The following is a 16,691-nucleotide window of genomic DNA, read 5'->3' on the forward strand; positions in this document are numbered from 1 at the left end:
TTTATTATATATTATAGTGCATAAACAACCTTGTTTTTTATTATATATTATAGTGCATAAACAACCTTGTTTATTATATATTATAGTGCATAAACAACCTTGTTTATTATATATTATAGTGCATAAACAACCTTGTTTTTTATTATATATTATAGTGCATATACAACCTTGTTTTTTATTATATATTATAGTGCATAAACAACCTTGTTTTTTATTATATATTATAGTGCATAAACAACCTTGTTTTTTATTATATATTATAGTGCATAAACAACCTTGTTTATTATATATTATAGTGCATAAACAACCTTGTTTTTTATTATATATTATAGTGCATAAACAACCTTGTTTATTATATATTATAGTGCATAAACAACCTTGTTTTTTATTATATATTATAGTGCATAAACAACCTTGTTTATTATATATTATAGTGCATAAACAACCTTGTTTTTTATTATATATTATAGTGCATAAACAACCTTGTTTTTTATTATATATTATAGTGCATAAACAACCTTGTTTATTATTATATATTATAGTGCATAAACAACCTTGTTTATTATATATTATAGTGCATAAACAACCTTGTTTTTTATTATATATTATAGTGCATAAACAACCTTGTTTTTTATTATATATTATAGTGCATAAACAACCTTGTTTATTATTATATATTATAGTGCATAAACAACCTTGTTTTTTATTATATATTATAGTGCATAAACAACCTTGTTTATTATATATTATAGTGCATAAACAACCTTGTTTATTATATATTATAGTGCATAAACAACCTTGTTTTTTATTATATATTATAGTGCATAAACAACCTTGTTTTTTATTATATATTATAGTGCATAAACAACCTTGTTTATTATATATTATAGTGCATAAACAACCTTGTTTATTATATATTATAGTGCACAAACAACCTTGTTTATTATATATTATAGTGCATAAACAACCTTGTTTATTATATATTATAGTGCATAAACAACCTTGTTTATTATATATTATAGTGCATAAACAACCTTGCCCCAAACAAGAAAAAAGCTGAGAAGTGGAAATTAACCTCATTTGATTTTATTGCCATGCTAACTTTCTTTATTTAACATTTGTAGGTGAAGGGTATGGGAATGCAGTCCCCTGAACTCCTTTTATTGGTGGAGAATTGTCCGAAGGGGGCGGAAACCCTAGTGACTCGTGTCATACACATCCTCACAGACAAAGGTAAGGGGTTCAGAGAAACTCCAAACAGGCGTATCACTCCGACCAGTCTGCCATCATGGCAAATCTTGATCCCAAATTGGACACATACTTCGGAAATGATTATCCGCCAGTCGTTACATATAACAAAAGTAGCAAAGCATAATTAATGAATATCATTTCAAAATATTTTGTCTAAAGCTATACCATGCAAGCCCTCACTAGAAATATACACATTTTAAGCACTAATAGAATTGCCAAGACAGAGAAACCGAGTTTATTTGGGTGATTTCCTGGTAAAGATACGACCTTGACACTGGCAGTCACTGATAAAATAACACAAAATCCAATTCAATGTTTTTATTAAACAGTTCCTATCCTTATTAACGTCAGGATGCCTTTGGCACCTGCCGTTATAGTCGTGGTGGGATAATGTTGTTAGTGACACTCATGTTTCCGGCTAACAAATCCTCTTTTCTGTCATACAAATGGTATACATCCGCAGCCTAATATAGTTCTTATTTTGATAGCAATTATTGACACGATTTAACTGATGTAAACCGTGTTTACTGCAATTATTTAAAATGAAATATAAATGTTTGGTTTTCTAGACTATTTTAGAGTATAAATATAAACATTTTCCTCGTCAGTATATGCAATTTTGTTGGCGTAGGATTACGTAGTTCTGTCTCGATCCTGCCTTGAAAACGAAAGTAAAAAAAATCAGTTTGATCGTCATGGGAATTTACATGCATTCACAGAGAAACTATGCACATGTCTTACACTCATATGTTCATCCTGAGTTCATATGCAGGAACATTTCATATAAGCCTAAAACCAACCCTATTTACGTAGTCAAATGCACCAGAGCATTCCAAGAGATAACTTCAGCTGTCACGTGACTCATCACTAATCGGCAAAAATGGCGGTTATGTCGAATGTAACTAAACCAACGACCGTTCGCAGTTTCATATTCATTTGTATGTCGCTAGAATACGCAAGAAATATCACCAGGAATTGAAGGCAAGTTGTGTTCTGTTAATAGACAGATTTGTCGTTCAGTTGATTTTTTTTCAAAGTTTACAAGCAGCTTTACTGATTCAGGAGTATATCAATAATCTTCCACAAGCATTAAAGAAATAGGGAAATAACTATACTCAGCTATTGGAAAGTTTTAAGCAGATAAATATGTTATACATGTTTTGTTGAATATATATAGAATAGGAATAACCAGATTAAGACATTTCATCTGATACAAATGTAACTGTCTGACTATAAAATCCAATTTTACATTTCTCATTATATGACCTCAGACCCTGACGTTTCTCAGGGCCTTTGGCCCTTTGATCTGAGTAGGAAGTATTAGCTAACGTCGGGCGTCTGTCCTTTCATCAGCTCGCTACTGTTTTTGTTAATAACTCACCTGTGTACCAGTGTCATCACATTTCCCCGTGGCGAACCCCTCACTTTTAATCCGCCACAGTTAACAGTTACCAGTGATATCAATCGGTCTGTAGCAATGTCAGACCCAGGTTTCTGTTTTGGTTTCTGCTTATAAGATTTTACATCCCAGAAGTAAAAGTTTAATTGTCTAGTACCTTAAGTATGCTTTTAAAACCCCATTACATTGGCCTACTGCTGACTCTAAAAATAACATTTAATTTTACCCACAATGCTTAATTGCTTTCCTGTTGGGGGAAAAAAACCCACGAGGCAGAACAGCCACACAGTAAAAAAACATGACAAAAACCTGATGTAACATTATCATTGAAGGCAATATTTTACTGTTTTTTGACATTCTAACCATCTAAATTACCCTCTTTGTTGATAAATGTCTCAAACTTAAATACGTGATGACTTTCGTGAAAATTGGAGCATTTCCATTTTTTTTGGTCAGATTGTCGTAGTTGAATTACCGAAAAATATGACGTTTCCAACCCAATTAAACAATATTTACTGTACACGTAATGTATATTCATTAAAGATATTGGCTTTTATTTGGCACCCAAAGTGAAATATATCATGTCAGCTATGTTATGTTTAAATGTGTGTTCATATATATATATATTACAGTAATGATGTAGTGCAATATTGCAAAATTTGAAATCTCAAATCATTATCACATGTATAAAGTACAGTCAAATCTCTAATATTCAAACTTGGTTGATTCAAATTTTTCGCTGTATCAAACTATTTGCATGGTCCTGAATTTTGTTTGTGCATCCCGACTTTTTTTTTTATGATAATGCACTTCAAAATGGCCGCTGACTTCTGATTGGTTGAGGCTTGTCTGGACAACCCCTACTAAAGTACTGTTTCGATTTCAACAAAATATAGCATGTATAATCAGTACAACATGTAGTTGTGCATCCCGACTTTTTTTTAACGATAATGCATTTCAAAATGGCCTCTGACTTCTGATTGGTTGAGGCTTGTCCGTTCAACCCCTACTTAAGTACTGTTCCGATTTCAACAAAAAATAGCATGTATAATCAGTACAATATGCAGTTGTGCATCCTGAATTTTTTTTTTAAGATAATGCATTTTTTAAAATGGCTGCTGACTTCTGATTGAAGGCTCGTCCGAAACACAAAACAGATTTTTACAAAACTTGGCATGAAGTTCTACAAAGTAAATAAAAAGTAAAAAAGAAGTGAGAAGGAAAAAAAATGACCATAATGCATTATTCAAAATGGCTTTTATCAGGAGTGTTTAAAATTTGTTACTAAACCTATGTACAATTGTAGTATTAGGTGGTGTATATCATGTATATTTATAAGTTGGAGCTGGTTTTGGATCGATTGGTGTCTCAATATTGTCATTCGATCATAAAATGTAATAACTGACTGAATTAGATATGATTACACTCACCAATAGCCTACTCAACTATAGACGCCCACAGGGGGTATTAGTTATCCCTTGGGATACAACTCTAGTTTATTTTGTTGTGTTTGACGTAAATTAACTAAACTTTTTGATGTGAGCCTGACAGGCGATGATCAACACAAAAGCATCGAGGACATCTAACAGCTATGTAACTGTCACTATCAAGAAAACATTGATCTATTTTTAACCCGCTATTTTGAAGTTTTTCTGTTAGTCCCTTAAACTTTGAAAAATCGAAGTTAGATTGTATTCAGCATTCATTAAAGAGACTTTGTTGCTGCAGTGATTTCAAAGAAAAAACATGTTAAAGGCAATAGTGTAATTCAAATCCACATCTTATACAGCCATTGTAAGTACATATCTATCATTTGTATACTGTTTTCTCTGACAGCTGCCCCGTCACCAGAACTTGTGGAGAGGGTACGTGACCTGTACCACAAACGTGTGCCTGATGTCCGCTTCCTCATTCCTGTACTTACAGGACTACACAAGGTAACACATGACACATGAAGGATAAGGCCGTTGTTATTGGAAAGAACAACCCCACAACATATTTTTTCAAAGTTCTGGATGACTCTTGTTCCAGACACTTGTGTTGGGTTGTTGGGCGTCACAGTGGTAACTCACTTGCCTTTCACCGGGATGGCCTGGTTTTGTGCCCTTATCAGATGTGAAGAGTATGGGGTCACATGCCTGATCACATGGATTTTCTCCAATTAACTCTGGTTTTCTTCTTCAGTAAGACCCCTCAAACATTAATATAAGTTGGTATAACTTTTGACACAATTGTTACTAAGTTTACACTTGTTGTATTTTGTTCATTGAAATTTATGTTTTAAAATTTTAATATTAATTCCCAACACCTCCGTTGTCTTACAGAGAGAAGTAATTCAGGCCTTACCCAAACTCATCAAGCTGAATCCAGTGGTGGTGAAGGAGGTATTCAACAGACTCCTGGGAGGCCATGGTAATTATATACATGTACACCCAATCACAAGTCATGTCGCATCCCTTTATTTATTGACAAATACCACAGGTGTCTGCATCTGGTTAATATGTATATAGAACAAGAATATTAGCCCCTTTTCCTACTCTATCAGTAGTGTGTAACACCTAAAAAGTCAGAAGTGGGTGGTTAGCTTCGATTTACTTTATATTTCTCTCCAATCCAAAAAAATTAGTTTAGAGTCCTTAAATATTAACGCATGTTATTCTTTTGTTTTCTGACAATGATTTCAAGATGAGAAAATGGACCAAAAGCAGTTGTGATAGCCGACGATACATTGACTGTGGAACAGATCGATATAGGCTATACATTTTTTTAGTATTTTTGTAAAGGGCAATCTGATTGGTTGACAGCTCTGTAAACAATACAGAGCTGTCTGCAATTGTTGACCAATCAGACTGTCCGTTTTTAAACAGCTCCATATTATATAGTCTGCTTCTGTTCCTTTGTTTATGCATCTTCTGATCTTCAAGTGTTACACCTTGTTCATATACTATATAGTAGGAGAAGGAGGTAATAATTTTTTGGTGAAGAGATTTCTTATTTTGCCATTCAGGCATTAATAGAGATAGGATGCTGGTATTATTTATGAAAGGTGTGAAGTCATACAAAAATGTATTAGTAAATTAGAAGTGGATGCACAAAAGTTTTAGTCTAAAATATTTATTGTCTCTAAATAAATGCTATGTATTCAATGAGGATTGTTTTAACAGGTGAGACCAGTTTCACATCCCCACTCACCCCTGCTGAGCTGTTGATCTCACTTCACAACATTGACCCCAACAAGTGTGACATGAAGACGATCATCAAAGGTAGGCATCAGTTGTTTTTTTATGTTTTTAAGTTAAGATATGGATTGTAGCAACATGTAAAATAAAAAATACACATCTGAATTCCACCTCCCCCCCCCCCCCCCCCCCCCCCCCCCCCCCCAAAAAAAAAAAGAAATATCTTCTACACCAGAATATACTTTTTGCCCTTGTTTACGGCAGACAGGAATGTTTGTTCACCCGTCGTCATGTTTCTGTTGACAGCTACTAATCTTTGTTTCTCGGAGAAGAACGTCTACACACAGGAAGGCTCTGGCTGTAGTGATGAAGACGCTGATGGAACAGACGCCCCTTCCTACATTGTTCATGAGGACGGTTCTACAGTCCCTTTCTATGTATCCTCGTCTTCTCGGCTTTGTACTCAACATCCTACAGAGACTGATCATAAAACAGGTTTGGGCAGAGGTTCAGTGAATGTCAAACTTATTTTATGGAAATTTATCTATTTCCGTGAGCCATTTATCTAGAATTTTTAGCCCATCATCTGATGATTGTGGGCTATTAAAATCGCCCTGCATCCATTGTCCGTGGTCTGTCTGTCGTGGTTGTTATCGCTACTTCATGAAAAGTACTGGAGGGGTAAACTTCATGTAAAGGTTCCCCTTGGTCTCTAGTTATGCCAATTCAAGTTAGATTTTTGATCAAGAAACAAAATGGCCAATAGGTGGCTATCTTGGATTTTGAGAATTGAAGTTTGCTATTGCTATTGCTCGAAAAGAACTGGAAAGATGTTTCCCAAACTTTACATGTAGGTTCCACTTGTTGTAATCAGATTATTAAGAAAGAAGAGAAAAAAAAAGGAAAATATAGAACATTCAATGGTGGTCACCAACATCCCTCTGGGATCCAACCAATAAGGATCATTCAATGGTGGTCACCAACATCCCTCTGGGATCCAACCAATAAGGATCATTCAATGGTGGTCACCAACATCCCTCTGGGATCTCTTGTATATATCTGTTCATCAGTTGTAGTTGAATACACTAAGACATTCATTGATATGAAAAATGTTTTCTTTATGTGAAATAAATTTCCATATGAAAGGTTGTTCCTTCTCTTACATAGCTTCTTTGTTTGTAAACTAGGCTAGAGTTTTCATTGGTAGCTATAACACTAATACAGAAAACCTACTGTAGTCTTGCATTAAAAATAGACGAGTTTTTATGGATAGATAAGAATACTGAATAGCAGTTCATATTTTAAGAAGACAAAGCATTCCTTCCATCAGAATTTCATAGGTACTAGAGAGTGTTGCTGTTAACAATAAATGTTTTGATAAATCATAAACATGAATTTTCTATGACCTTGATCATGTATCTGTGACCTTAAGCTTTTTTTTCAATCTTGACCTAGGTGTGGAAACAGAAGCGTGTGTGGGAAGGCTTCATTAAGTGCTGTCAGAGAACCAAACCGCAATCGTTCCAGGTTTTACTGCAGCTGCCATCACTTCAGTTAAAGAGTGTGTTTGAGAGCTGTCCAGAGCTACGGGAACCTTTGCTTAATCACATCAAATCCTTCACGGAACACCAGGTATGATATTACACTACTGAAGACCTCTAACAATTGTTCATGGTCTCAATGATCACTGAGACTTGGTTTCAGATGACCTATTGCGACCGCTTTTTGTGTGGCATCGTATGGTAGAATCAAATACTCTTCACAGATACAAAGGTCTTAAGGTGCTTTACCAAAATTGTGACTTTCATGACCCTGGGGTCTCATGTTTGCCCCTGGGGAGGAGATAAACTTTTCTATAGTTTATACTGGAAAATCACATTTTTGACTTTCATTTGTGTCATTTCTATTGGAATTAGCAATGTTTGGAAGGCAGTTTGCTGGTATGCAATTATTGGCACCCAGGGGCTTGTGGGCAGGGTCAAAAAGGGTACAAATATACAGAAATATTTTAAAAGTCAGGTGACCATTAGGCCCATGGGCCTCTTGTTGAGGTTCATTTTAGAAAAAAAAAATTATGTTTTACTTCATTTGTTGGATTTTTGAATTCCAACTTGGTTAACATTATTAGCATGATTTGACAGCTTAATGGTATGCACGTTGCTCAGACTGACCCCCTTGGACTGATAGGCAGGGCCAAAAAGGGCCCATAGGCCTCTTGTTTCACTTTATAACCCTACTTAACCCAAGTCAATTAAGACCACCAGTGGGCTTGGCCTAATCTATGGTTCTGACCAATGTGACGTCTGGATGAATGACCCTATTAACTGTTTCAAGAAACTTCTTCTCAAGATCAACCTAAATAGGGTAGAATCAAATACTCTTCATAGATGAAAGGGTCTTAAGGTGCTTCACCAAAATTGTGAATTTTATTGACCCTGGGGCCTCATGTTTGCCCCTGGGGAGAGGGTAAATTTTACAATAGTTTATATAGGGAAATATCATTTGTTTGATTTCTATAGGAATTCATTCTAGATTTATTAACATTATCAGCATTGGATGACAGCTCGATGGTAGTCACATGATGGCACTGATGGGCCCCCAGGGACTTAATGGCTGGGCCAAAAAGGGTCAAATATTTCAAAACTCAGGTGACGGTTAAGGCCTATGCAGGTCGCTTATTGTTAAAACAATGTAACAACTGACTTGATAGATATGATTACACTCACCTATAGCCTTCTCAACTATACCATCCATGGGGGATATTAGTTAGCCCTCAGGATACAAATCTAGTTAAAATTGGCTCCATGTACAAAGTCATTTTAGCTGCTGATCAAATTCACTTCATACTAGTATGTCACTTTTGATATAGTTACAACATTTTTTGTACACAACAGATCACACATATACCCAAGGCAATCATGGCTGTCCTGGAGAAGGACCCTGCAGAGGAACAACAAAAACAAGCCCAGAAGGAAAACATGGCAGCAGAGGCCAGGAGACTGGCAGAGGCAAAAAGTATGATGGCCCCTCCAGAGGTTTTGGTACAGGTCAGACAAGAACCAATGGAGATGCAGGTTATAAGGACAGTTAGTTCACTGTCACGTGACCAACAGGCCGCAGAGAGCGCCAAACACGAGGCTGAGAGGGAAAAAGCTGAGAAAGCAAAATGGGAAGCAGAGGAGAGGGAGCGGGAGGCACTGGCTAAAAAGGCTGCTCAGGAGAAAGCTGAGGCAGAGGAAAGGGAAAGAATGGCTGCAGAACAGAAGGCAGAGAGGCAGCGCTTGGAGGAAGTGGTAATTGGTTGTTAATTGAAGAAATTATTGATTTTCTTGTTTATATGAGCTTCCTCTTCTTAAACACTTGCTTAGTAGTCCCATGCTTTATAAAGTCTGATTTTGAAATATGCCATCAAATTGTCAATCAGTTTTAATAGTAATTGACATCATGAAATAAGAGTAAAAGGCAAGAATATAGTAGAGAATGTTATACTTCTGGATTTAGGTTGGTATTCAGCATTGACAAGAGTAGAATGGAAATGATATATACCACAGGTAATGGTTTGGAAGAATGAGTATCATCAAATGTCTGTGCTTGAGAACAAGACAATAATTTATGTTAGTAGACCAATAAAACAAGCCTGATTAGATTTCTTTTTAGTATCTGTAAACCTACTACCAAGTATCTCTGATTCAGCCACAGATCCAGGCTATAGATCTGATCATTCCTTCCCAAAAATAACTTTAGAATTTAATGAATTCAAAAAAGGTAAAGGCTTATGGAAATTCAATGATTCGTTGTTGCATGATCAAAACTATCTTGAAATCATAAACGACACTATTGAAAAAATTAAAATGCAATATAGTCTTCCAGTTTACAATCCTGAAAGGATAACTGATATCCCTGATTCATGTTTGCAATTTTTCATAAATGATCAGCTATTCTTAGGAACTCTTTTAATGGAAATCAGAGGCAAAACTATTTCTTATTCATCTTTTAAAAAGAAACGAAGTCGATTAAGAGCAAAAAAATCTCCTACATGGAGTTCAACTGTCAGAAAGTCAAAATAATGTTGACATTGAAGTATTAAATCTGAAAAAAAAAAAAAATTTAAATTGGAAGATATAAGGTCACATAGAATTAAGGGCAGTATAGTGAGAGCTAAGGCTCAATGGACTGAGGAAGGGGAAAACCCCACTAATTATTTTTGCAATTTAGAAAATAGAAACTTTACCTCAAAGGTAATACAAAAATTACAACAAAGTAATGGGCGAAATGATAACAAAACAGGAAGATATTTTGACTGAGGTAAAGACTTTTTATGAAAATTTATATGGAATAGATAGTAACACTAATGAAGTAAATATTGATGAATTTCTCGATGAGTTTGATGTTCCTAAATTAGATAGAGAGGAAGCCTTGTGTTTTGTCCGATTCTATATGTCTTCATGTCGTATGCGAGTGTGAATTTAAGCTGGGTTGGATCCAACATAATTATACCCCCTGCAACGAAGTTAGAGGGGGTATACTAGAATCAGGTTGTCCGTCCGTCTCTAACACGATCCGTTTGCAACGCGTGTTTTGATTGGTTACGGACCATGTTCTAATCTGCGATAGAACCATGATCTGTCGTGTTAAGCCACGCCCCGTTTCTAATCAAAACAATATGGCATCAAGTTCGACTCGTAGCAAAATTCAACACTCTGCACCATTTATGATTGATGACCCATGAGATTGGAATCGAAAGTGAAGAAATCGAAAAGAATGAATTAACTGAATAAGTTTAACAAAAATCGTTAACATCATTCTTGCCGTCATTTATTGATTGAAATATTCATTTCGTCCGTGTGTAGGCATCTAGCCAAGTAAAATCCTAAATGAATTGGAACAAGTGCACACAACTTCACATAACGGTTGAGTCTGTAGAATCCAATCAACACTGACTTTGTTAAAACACACATGTTGTTATGCATACTGCAGAGTAAATCCAATAATATGTCGTTTTATCTTCGGTAACAGGACTTTTACAACAATCCAAATACACCGCTTCGTCAACATACAGATCGAACTCTCGCCAGTATGGGCGGGGGCCATTGACCGACTTTGAAAGCTTCTTTCTGATTGGTCAATCTGCCACAGTATGACACGTCACTAGCGGAGGTCACAGAGTACTTAACAGCGTACTTGTAGCGATGTTAAACAATGTTTCTAATATATGCGATAGTGTTAGAATGGGGACAGTACGTTGTTTTTCGTGAGTTCAAACTAAATTTCATGTTCTAATCGCCAGTATAGCCACTCAAAACAACATACTATCCCCTAATTATGTTGCAATTTTGTGGTTACCATGGTAACCAGGTCACTATTACTTAGTTTTTTGGGTGAGGGGGAATTTTGTCCAGTCATAAACCTGTGAAATGCTTCAACTAAACAGGAGTGATAGGGACCATGTGTAAATGTGCATGCATGATATTTCTCTACAGATTTTTTTGGTTTCCGTGGTTACCAGATATGGGTATTGGAACCTGATAACCATGGAAACCAAAAATTCTGTAGAAAAATATCATGCATGTTATCTTGTGGTAAACTTTGTCAAGACAACTCGGATAACTCCTATATAGCTATCAACTAAATTCATTTGAAATACACAGGAATGTTAGGGACTCATAATCTGTACATATATTAATATGATATGCATTCAGGTTTTTTTTCCAAAACATTTAGGTTGCTGTGGTAACCCATTCACTAAAAAACAGGGGGGGGGGGATGAGTTGGCCCTCTGGACGACAGTGAAACTGTTCAAATGAGAAAAAAGACAATTGTGAGCGAGTAATTATATAATTGTACTTGTGAAATGTAACCTGTTGTTGTTTATCATGCAAAATTTGAAAAAAAAAAAAATTGTAAAGAAATATAAAAAAGGAAAAAGAATTTGCATTATCAAACAAACAACAAACATCTTATATATGCAGAGAGCTGCAGAAGCTGAGGCAATGGTCGCCAGAGCCTTAATAGATGTAGAGATGGCTGATGAGGACCCAGATTCACCTGAAAATGCCCTGGCCATAGCTGAGGATGAACCCATGGACACTTCTCAGACATCGGAGTCAGCAGAGCAGGTAAGGGAAAGTGAAGACTATTAAGACCACCTATGAATCTCAGTGAACCATATTGAATATTGACCATCATGTGTTCTGCACATGTACCACTTGTAATAAATACCTACATGACAGTTGCTTTTAATATATGACTAAACTTCAATAAAAACATATATGATGTTAATGCAATGAATGTATTTTTGTAATGATATTCAAAATACATTTTAAATTCTTATTTTTTTGACAGTCATTAAATAGTCATCAAACGTCAAGCACAATCCATAATGTATTATGTATTGACATGAACTCTAGTAATATGTTCTTTAGATAAAACTTGTATAATAAGCCTTGAGTGGGTCACATTGACACAAGAGAATAGAGAATTATTTCCACAGCCTAATATACTTAACAAGGAGAGAAAGGTTATCAAGGTTTTTTAAACAGTGGTAGCTCTGTTACATTTTAGTGAAAAATAGTTAATGAAGAGTTAAATGTAGGATATTTGCTTAAGAACACCTAAATACTGACAAAAATCTGTTATGGTTCAGTGATTTTGTGTAATGCACAAAACATGTAGTGGTCATGTCGGGCAAGAGGGTGTGGACCCAAAAGGGGGAATTGGAGGTATATCTTTTAAATCGCTATTAGTCCTGAACAGCTTAGTTAATTTTGATGAAATTTGGTCTGGAGCATAATTGGCCAAATGAGATCTTATTTTGTATAAATGAAGGATGTGGGGCACATAAAGGGGAAACATAGCGAAACAAAACTACAGTGGAACTTCGTTAACTCGAAGTCGACGGGACCACGAAAAAACTTCGAGTTATCCGAGTGTTCGAATTAAGCGAGTTATCGTTTTTGGTGAAAAGTTTGGTCAATATTTGTCAACATTATATAATCATTATAACTTCGCTCTGTCGCTCATCAGTTTAGTGTGAAGACTGGTCAATACATGTAAATATATATGTAATGTTTCGTTATGTCACTTGTAATTTGGTGTAGTTTTGCCGATATACAGTCACGATAAAGTTTCTTTCACTTAGTCACTTCAATAACGATCTGATGTGCAAGTCATGTTTGCAAAAGGTAAACGATAAAACGGAATTCGACAAAATAACAAGTTATTAATGTCAAAACAAATAACCGTTTAAGTTTAACACAGATTGCATACAAAACGTAACAGAACCATTACCTTTTATTGGACATATATAAAATACTGTTTGATCGGCCTACTTACTTTTTATTGATAACCACGCCATCTCCATGTGTATTAGCACCGGAAGTTGGGCTGCGCATGTGCGTATAAAATGTTACTGTAACTGAGTTGGCGTTTTATCCGATTTAATAGACAGCACTGACCGTTACAGTTGTAATCTGAACACCTCGGCAGTAATTACGCTATTGTTTCAGCAGTTTAAAGATTTAATAGGCGCCGGTGACTGTGTCATTTCTACACCTGTAAAAACATCAGCCGGGTAGATCTACCGGTGTGTCAGAGATTAGTTCCGCTTGAGCGAACGGGTAGATGAGTTGTTGACTATCGTGTGTACTGATATCGGCGACCGCCTTGGGAAATTACCTGATGTAAGTAAAGCAGTACTTTTTATCACCAAGACTTGTTGTTATAAGATTCAACCGACAATTTCTTTTATGAATTTATGAAACACTTATAATAGCATGTAGGTTAGTAGTGCCGATATGTTCAGACTCGGTAGAATCATTTTTCTTTTTCAAGAATGACAGGATTTGGTCTACCTACAGTTTGAACCATTGTTTGTAGAGGCAGTTCAAAAGTAGAAAAAATATTTGAAATATTTTTACGTGTTATTCTGGTATTGAACAGGTAATGATATAAAAGCAAACTCGGGACAATCCCAAACTCTACAAATCCACTGTAGTTGCAATTATTTAATTTGATATGCTCCCAACAGTATGAATTATATATCCTACAAAAGTCAGGATACTTTCAAGTTTGTCAAATTACTTTAAGGATATTATAATGTGATACTGTATACCTGGTAATTTCCACCCCATTTAATTTTCGCCATTTGCGCCCTTTGATGATAGGGTGAATTTAAGATGACGCTGAAAATTTCGAGCTGAATTGAAGAAGGATTTACAAGTCATCGTACATGGCCAATTCTAGATGGATCCAAAACATACCCTTGTACTTTTCAAATGTGTTTTATTCTTTACAATCACAAGCAACATGTGTTATATATATTTACACTAAATTTTTAAAATAATTCATTGTTTTATTCCAATATATGTTTGTGAAATAAAATCTAGATCTAAATCTAGGCCTAGTAAATTTGCAATATCACATGGAGTTAAATCGAGAATACGGGCTAAGGCAGCGTACTAGGTTTAGTATATTAAATTTTAAAAAGCTATTAATACTAGTGGGGTGACACCTGAAGGATGTCACAGAAAGAATGAAGTGTAGTGAGGGGCGATAACTCTGTTCCAGCAGTTTTCATCAAAATCGCTCTCTATCTACATTTCGACCAATAAGATAAGACCTTGTGTTGTGGGCCGCCGTAGCCGAGTGGTTAAGGTGTCCCGACACTTTATCACTAGCCCTTCACCTCTGGGTTGTGAGTTCGAAACAAACATGGGGCAGATACCTTGTTCTGACTCAAGGTCGGTGGTTTTTCTCCGGGTACTCCAGCTTTCCTCCACCACGAAAACCAAGCACGTCCTTAAATGATCCTGGCATTTTATAGGACGTTAAAAAAATAAGTAAAACTGTGTTGTTGCCAAGAAAATGAAACCCATTAAGTTTAATTTGCTGTCCCATAATACCCCTATTTCATTGAAATCAAACAATATCTAAATTTGGACCAATCAGAGGCTAGAAAATGGCGACCTTTTCGGTAAAATATGATTATTGTTAAGTGAGGTTATACAAGAGTAACCAGTGTCCCATGATGTACATACATAGCAAATTTAAATTTCATTGCAATTGGACAATAACTAAAATCTTCGAAAATTAATACGTTCCGTTACCACACTTCATTCTTTATAATATTCTATCGTCAATTTATCCATCGGAATCCTGAGATCTCATTACCACGATAGTTAAGAAATAATTAACGATTATTCGTGTATTGTTGCAGGATATACAACGAGGACGAGGATATTTTACAATTAAATTAATAACGAAGGCCGAAGGTCAAAGTTGATTATTTCTATTCTACCATGTACTGTTTAGTTCTGAGATCTATATAGAAAAACGGCAAAGAAACCCCTACCATGTACTGTTTAGTTCTGAGATCTATATAGAAAAACGGCAAAGAAACCCCGGAAAAATCTTGTAATTTATTTCTTGAGTATCGCATTATTTTGTTGATAAAATATATACATTTGTATTTCTTTACAGGCACTACAGTACTGCAATCAAAAACATCTATCATATGGCATTGATTTTGAAAATTAAAAAAAAAAAAAAGGATGAAAAAAAAATATTGGCCTTCGTAGGATTCGAACTCGCGTCTTGATAAATAACAGAATAAAGTCTAACCATTAGTCCACTCGGCTACAGTACCCGTAATGGGTGAATATTAGATACATAACATTGTAACAGCCGTGACTCACAAACGTCTATTATTGACACGTGCGTGTATTACTGGAAAATAATACATGGTTTTTAACCAATCAAAACTGTCGTTGCATAGCAAACATGGTAGAATATTAAATAATTAATGAATTTCGTTGCTTATACTGCCATTCATTATATTTTAAAATTAATAAAGTATTTCTAATTACTAAGTTTAAAATACCTCTTGAGTATTAATACTAAAAAAACAACTCCACAAGTGTACACAAAATCCTAAACATCACTTCTGGTTATAACATCATATATTGGGACCGAGTTCACAATTAGCTTCGCTATATGTTTCATTGTAATATTAAAATTCATAATAAATTCCCAAAATTGCATTTACAACTTTCTATTTCACCTGGTCCAGACCAACATCTGAGAAACAATATATAAAAGTTCAACACAGCATGTTGGACATTATCAGGAGATATCTGTCAACAGATGTCAACAAATACCGATTATATACATCCGGGTCAGGGGTAGAGGTTAAATCTACACCCAAAAGTGTGTTAACGACTTGCGCAACACGACCGGCCAATCAGCTTGTGTTTCACCTGATCCAAGTCCCTTTGGAGAATGCGTTTCTCTGGTTTGTAGCTGTTTTCCCCGAGTAAATACATGTAACACATAAAACGGGTACTTTATATATGATACGAGGATAAATAGTATTGTGTTTAGATTTAGAAAATCACAAATACACACTTACTGAAAATAGAATGACGTAGGATTCTGGTGTAAAAAGGCGGGAATTCCCCAGGCGGGGGTTCCCCAGTGCAGTACCCTGGTGACCTAAGCAGAAACTGTTGCATCACAGACATGACAGGGAAAAGAACTTAAACCAGCAGTCAAAGTGTCGATTTTGGCGTGTTTGTACCCAAAATATCTCCATAACTAGATTATTCCCAGATATACGGGATATGCCTGGACATACATGTAGATCACACCGAGTTTTATAAGTGTGGAAAGTTTTATCAAAATGTATAGAGTCGCTTTTCAGTTAGCTCCGGCAAAGTGGTCTGAATTAGCCGCATGTACATTACGTTCCGGCCTTCAATACACTACATTCCACACATACTTGGTTACGTCACTGGCGACGTAACATCCGCCACCTCTCGATAAAATACGACCCTTTTTCAAAACCCTATTGTGGCCGTTCTATTAAA

At 35.5% G+C, this 16,691-nt stretch overlaps 1 protein-coding gene across 1 annotated transcript in view; it reads left to right on the forward strand.

Annotated features, from left to right (window-relative positions):
- The window catches only part of LOC117322876 (symplekin-like), a 71,610-nt gene that overhangs the window by 51,900 nt on the left and 3,019 nt on the right, over positions 1 to 16,691 (forward strand). Inside the window, 9 exon segments of the mRNA XM_033877809.1 lie at positions 1,125 to 1,233; positions 4,487 to 4,587; positions 4,975 to 5,062; positions 5,815 to 5,913; positions 6,136 to 6,179; positions 6,181 to 6,324; positions 7,285 to 7,461; positions 8,724 to 9,122; positions 11,799 to 11,945. Of these exon segments, the coding sequence (XP_033733700.1) occupies positions 1,125 to 1,233; positions 4,487 to 4,587; positions 4,975 to 5,062; positions 5,815 to 5,913; positions 6,136 to 6,179; positions 6,181 to 6,324; positions 7,285 to 7,461; positions 8,724 to 9,122; positions 11,799 to 11,945 (1,308 nt within the window).

The sequence above is a fragment of the Pecten maximus genome, chromosome 3, assembly GCF_902652985.1.
Source record: "Pecten maximus chromosome 3, xPecMax1.1, whole genome shotgun sequence".
Taxonomy (NCBI): domain Eukaryota; kingdom Metazoa; phylum Mollusca; class Bivalvia; order Pectinida; family Pectinidae; genus Pecten; species Pecten maximus.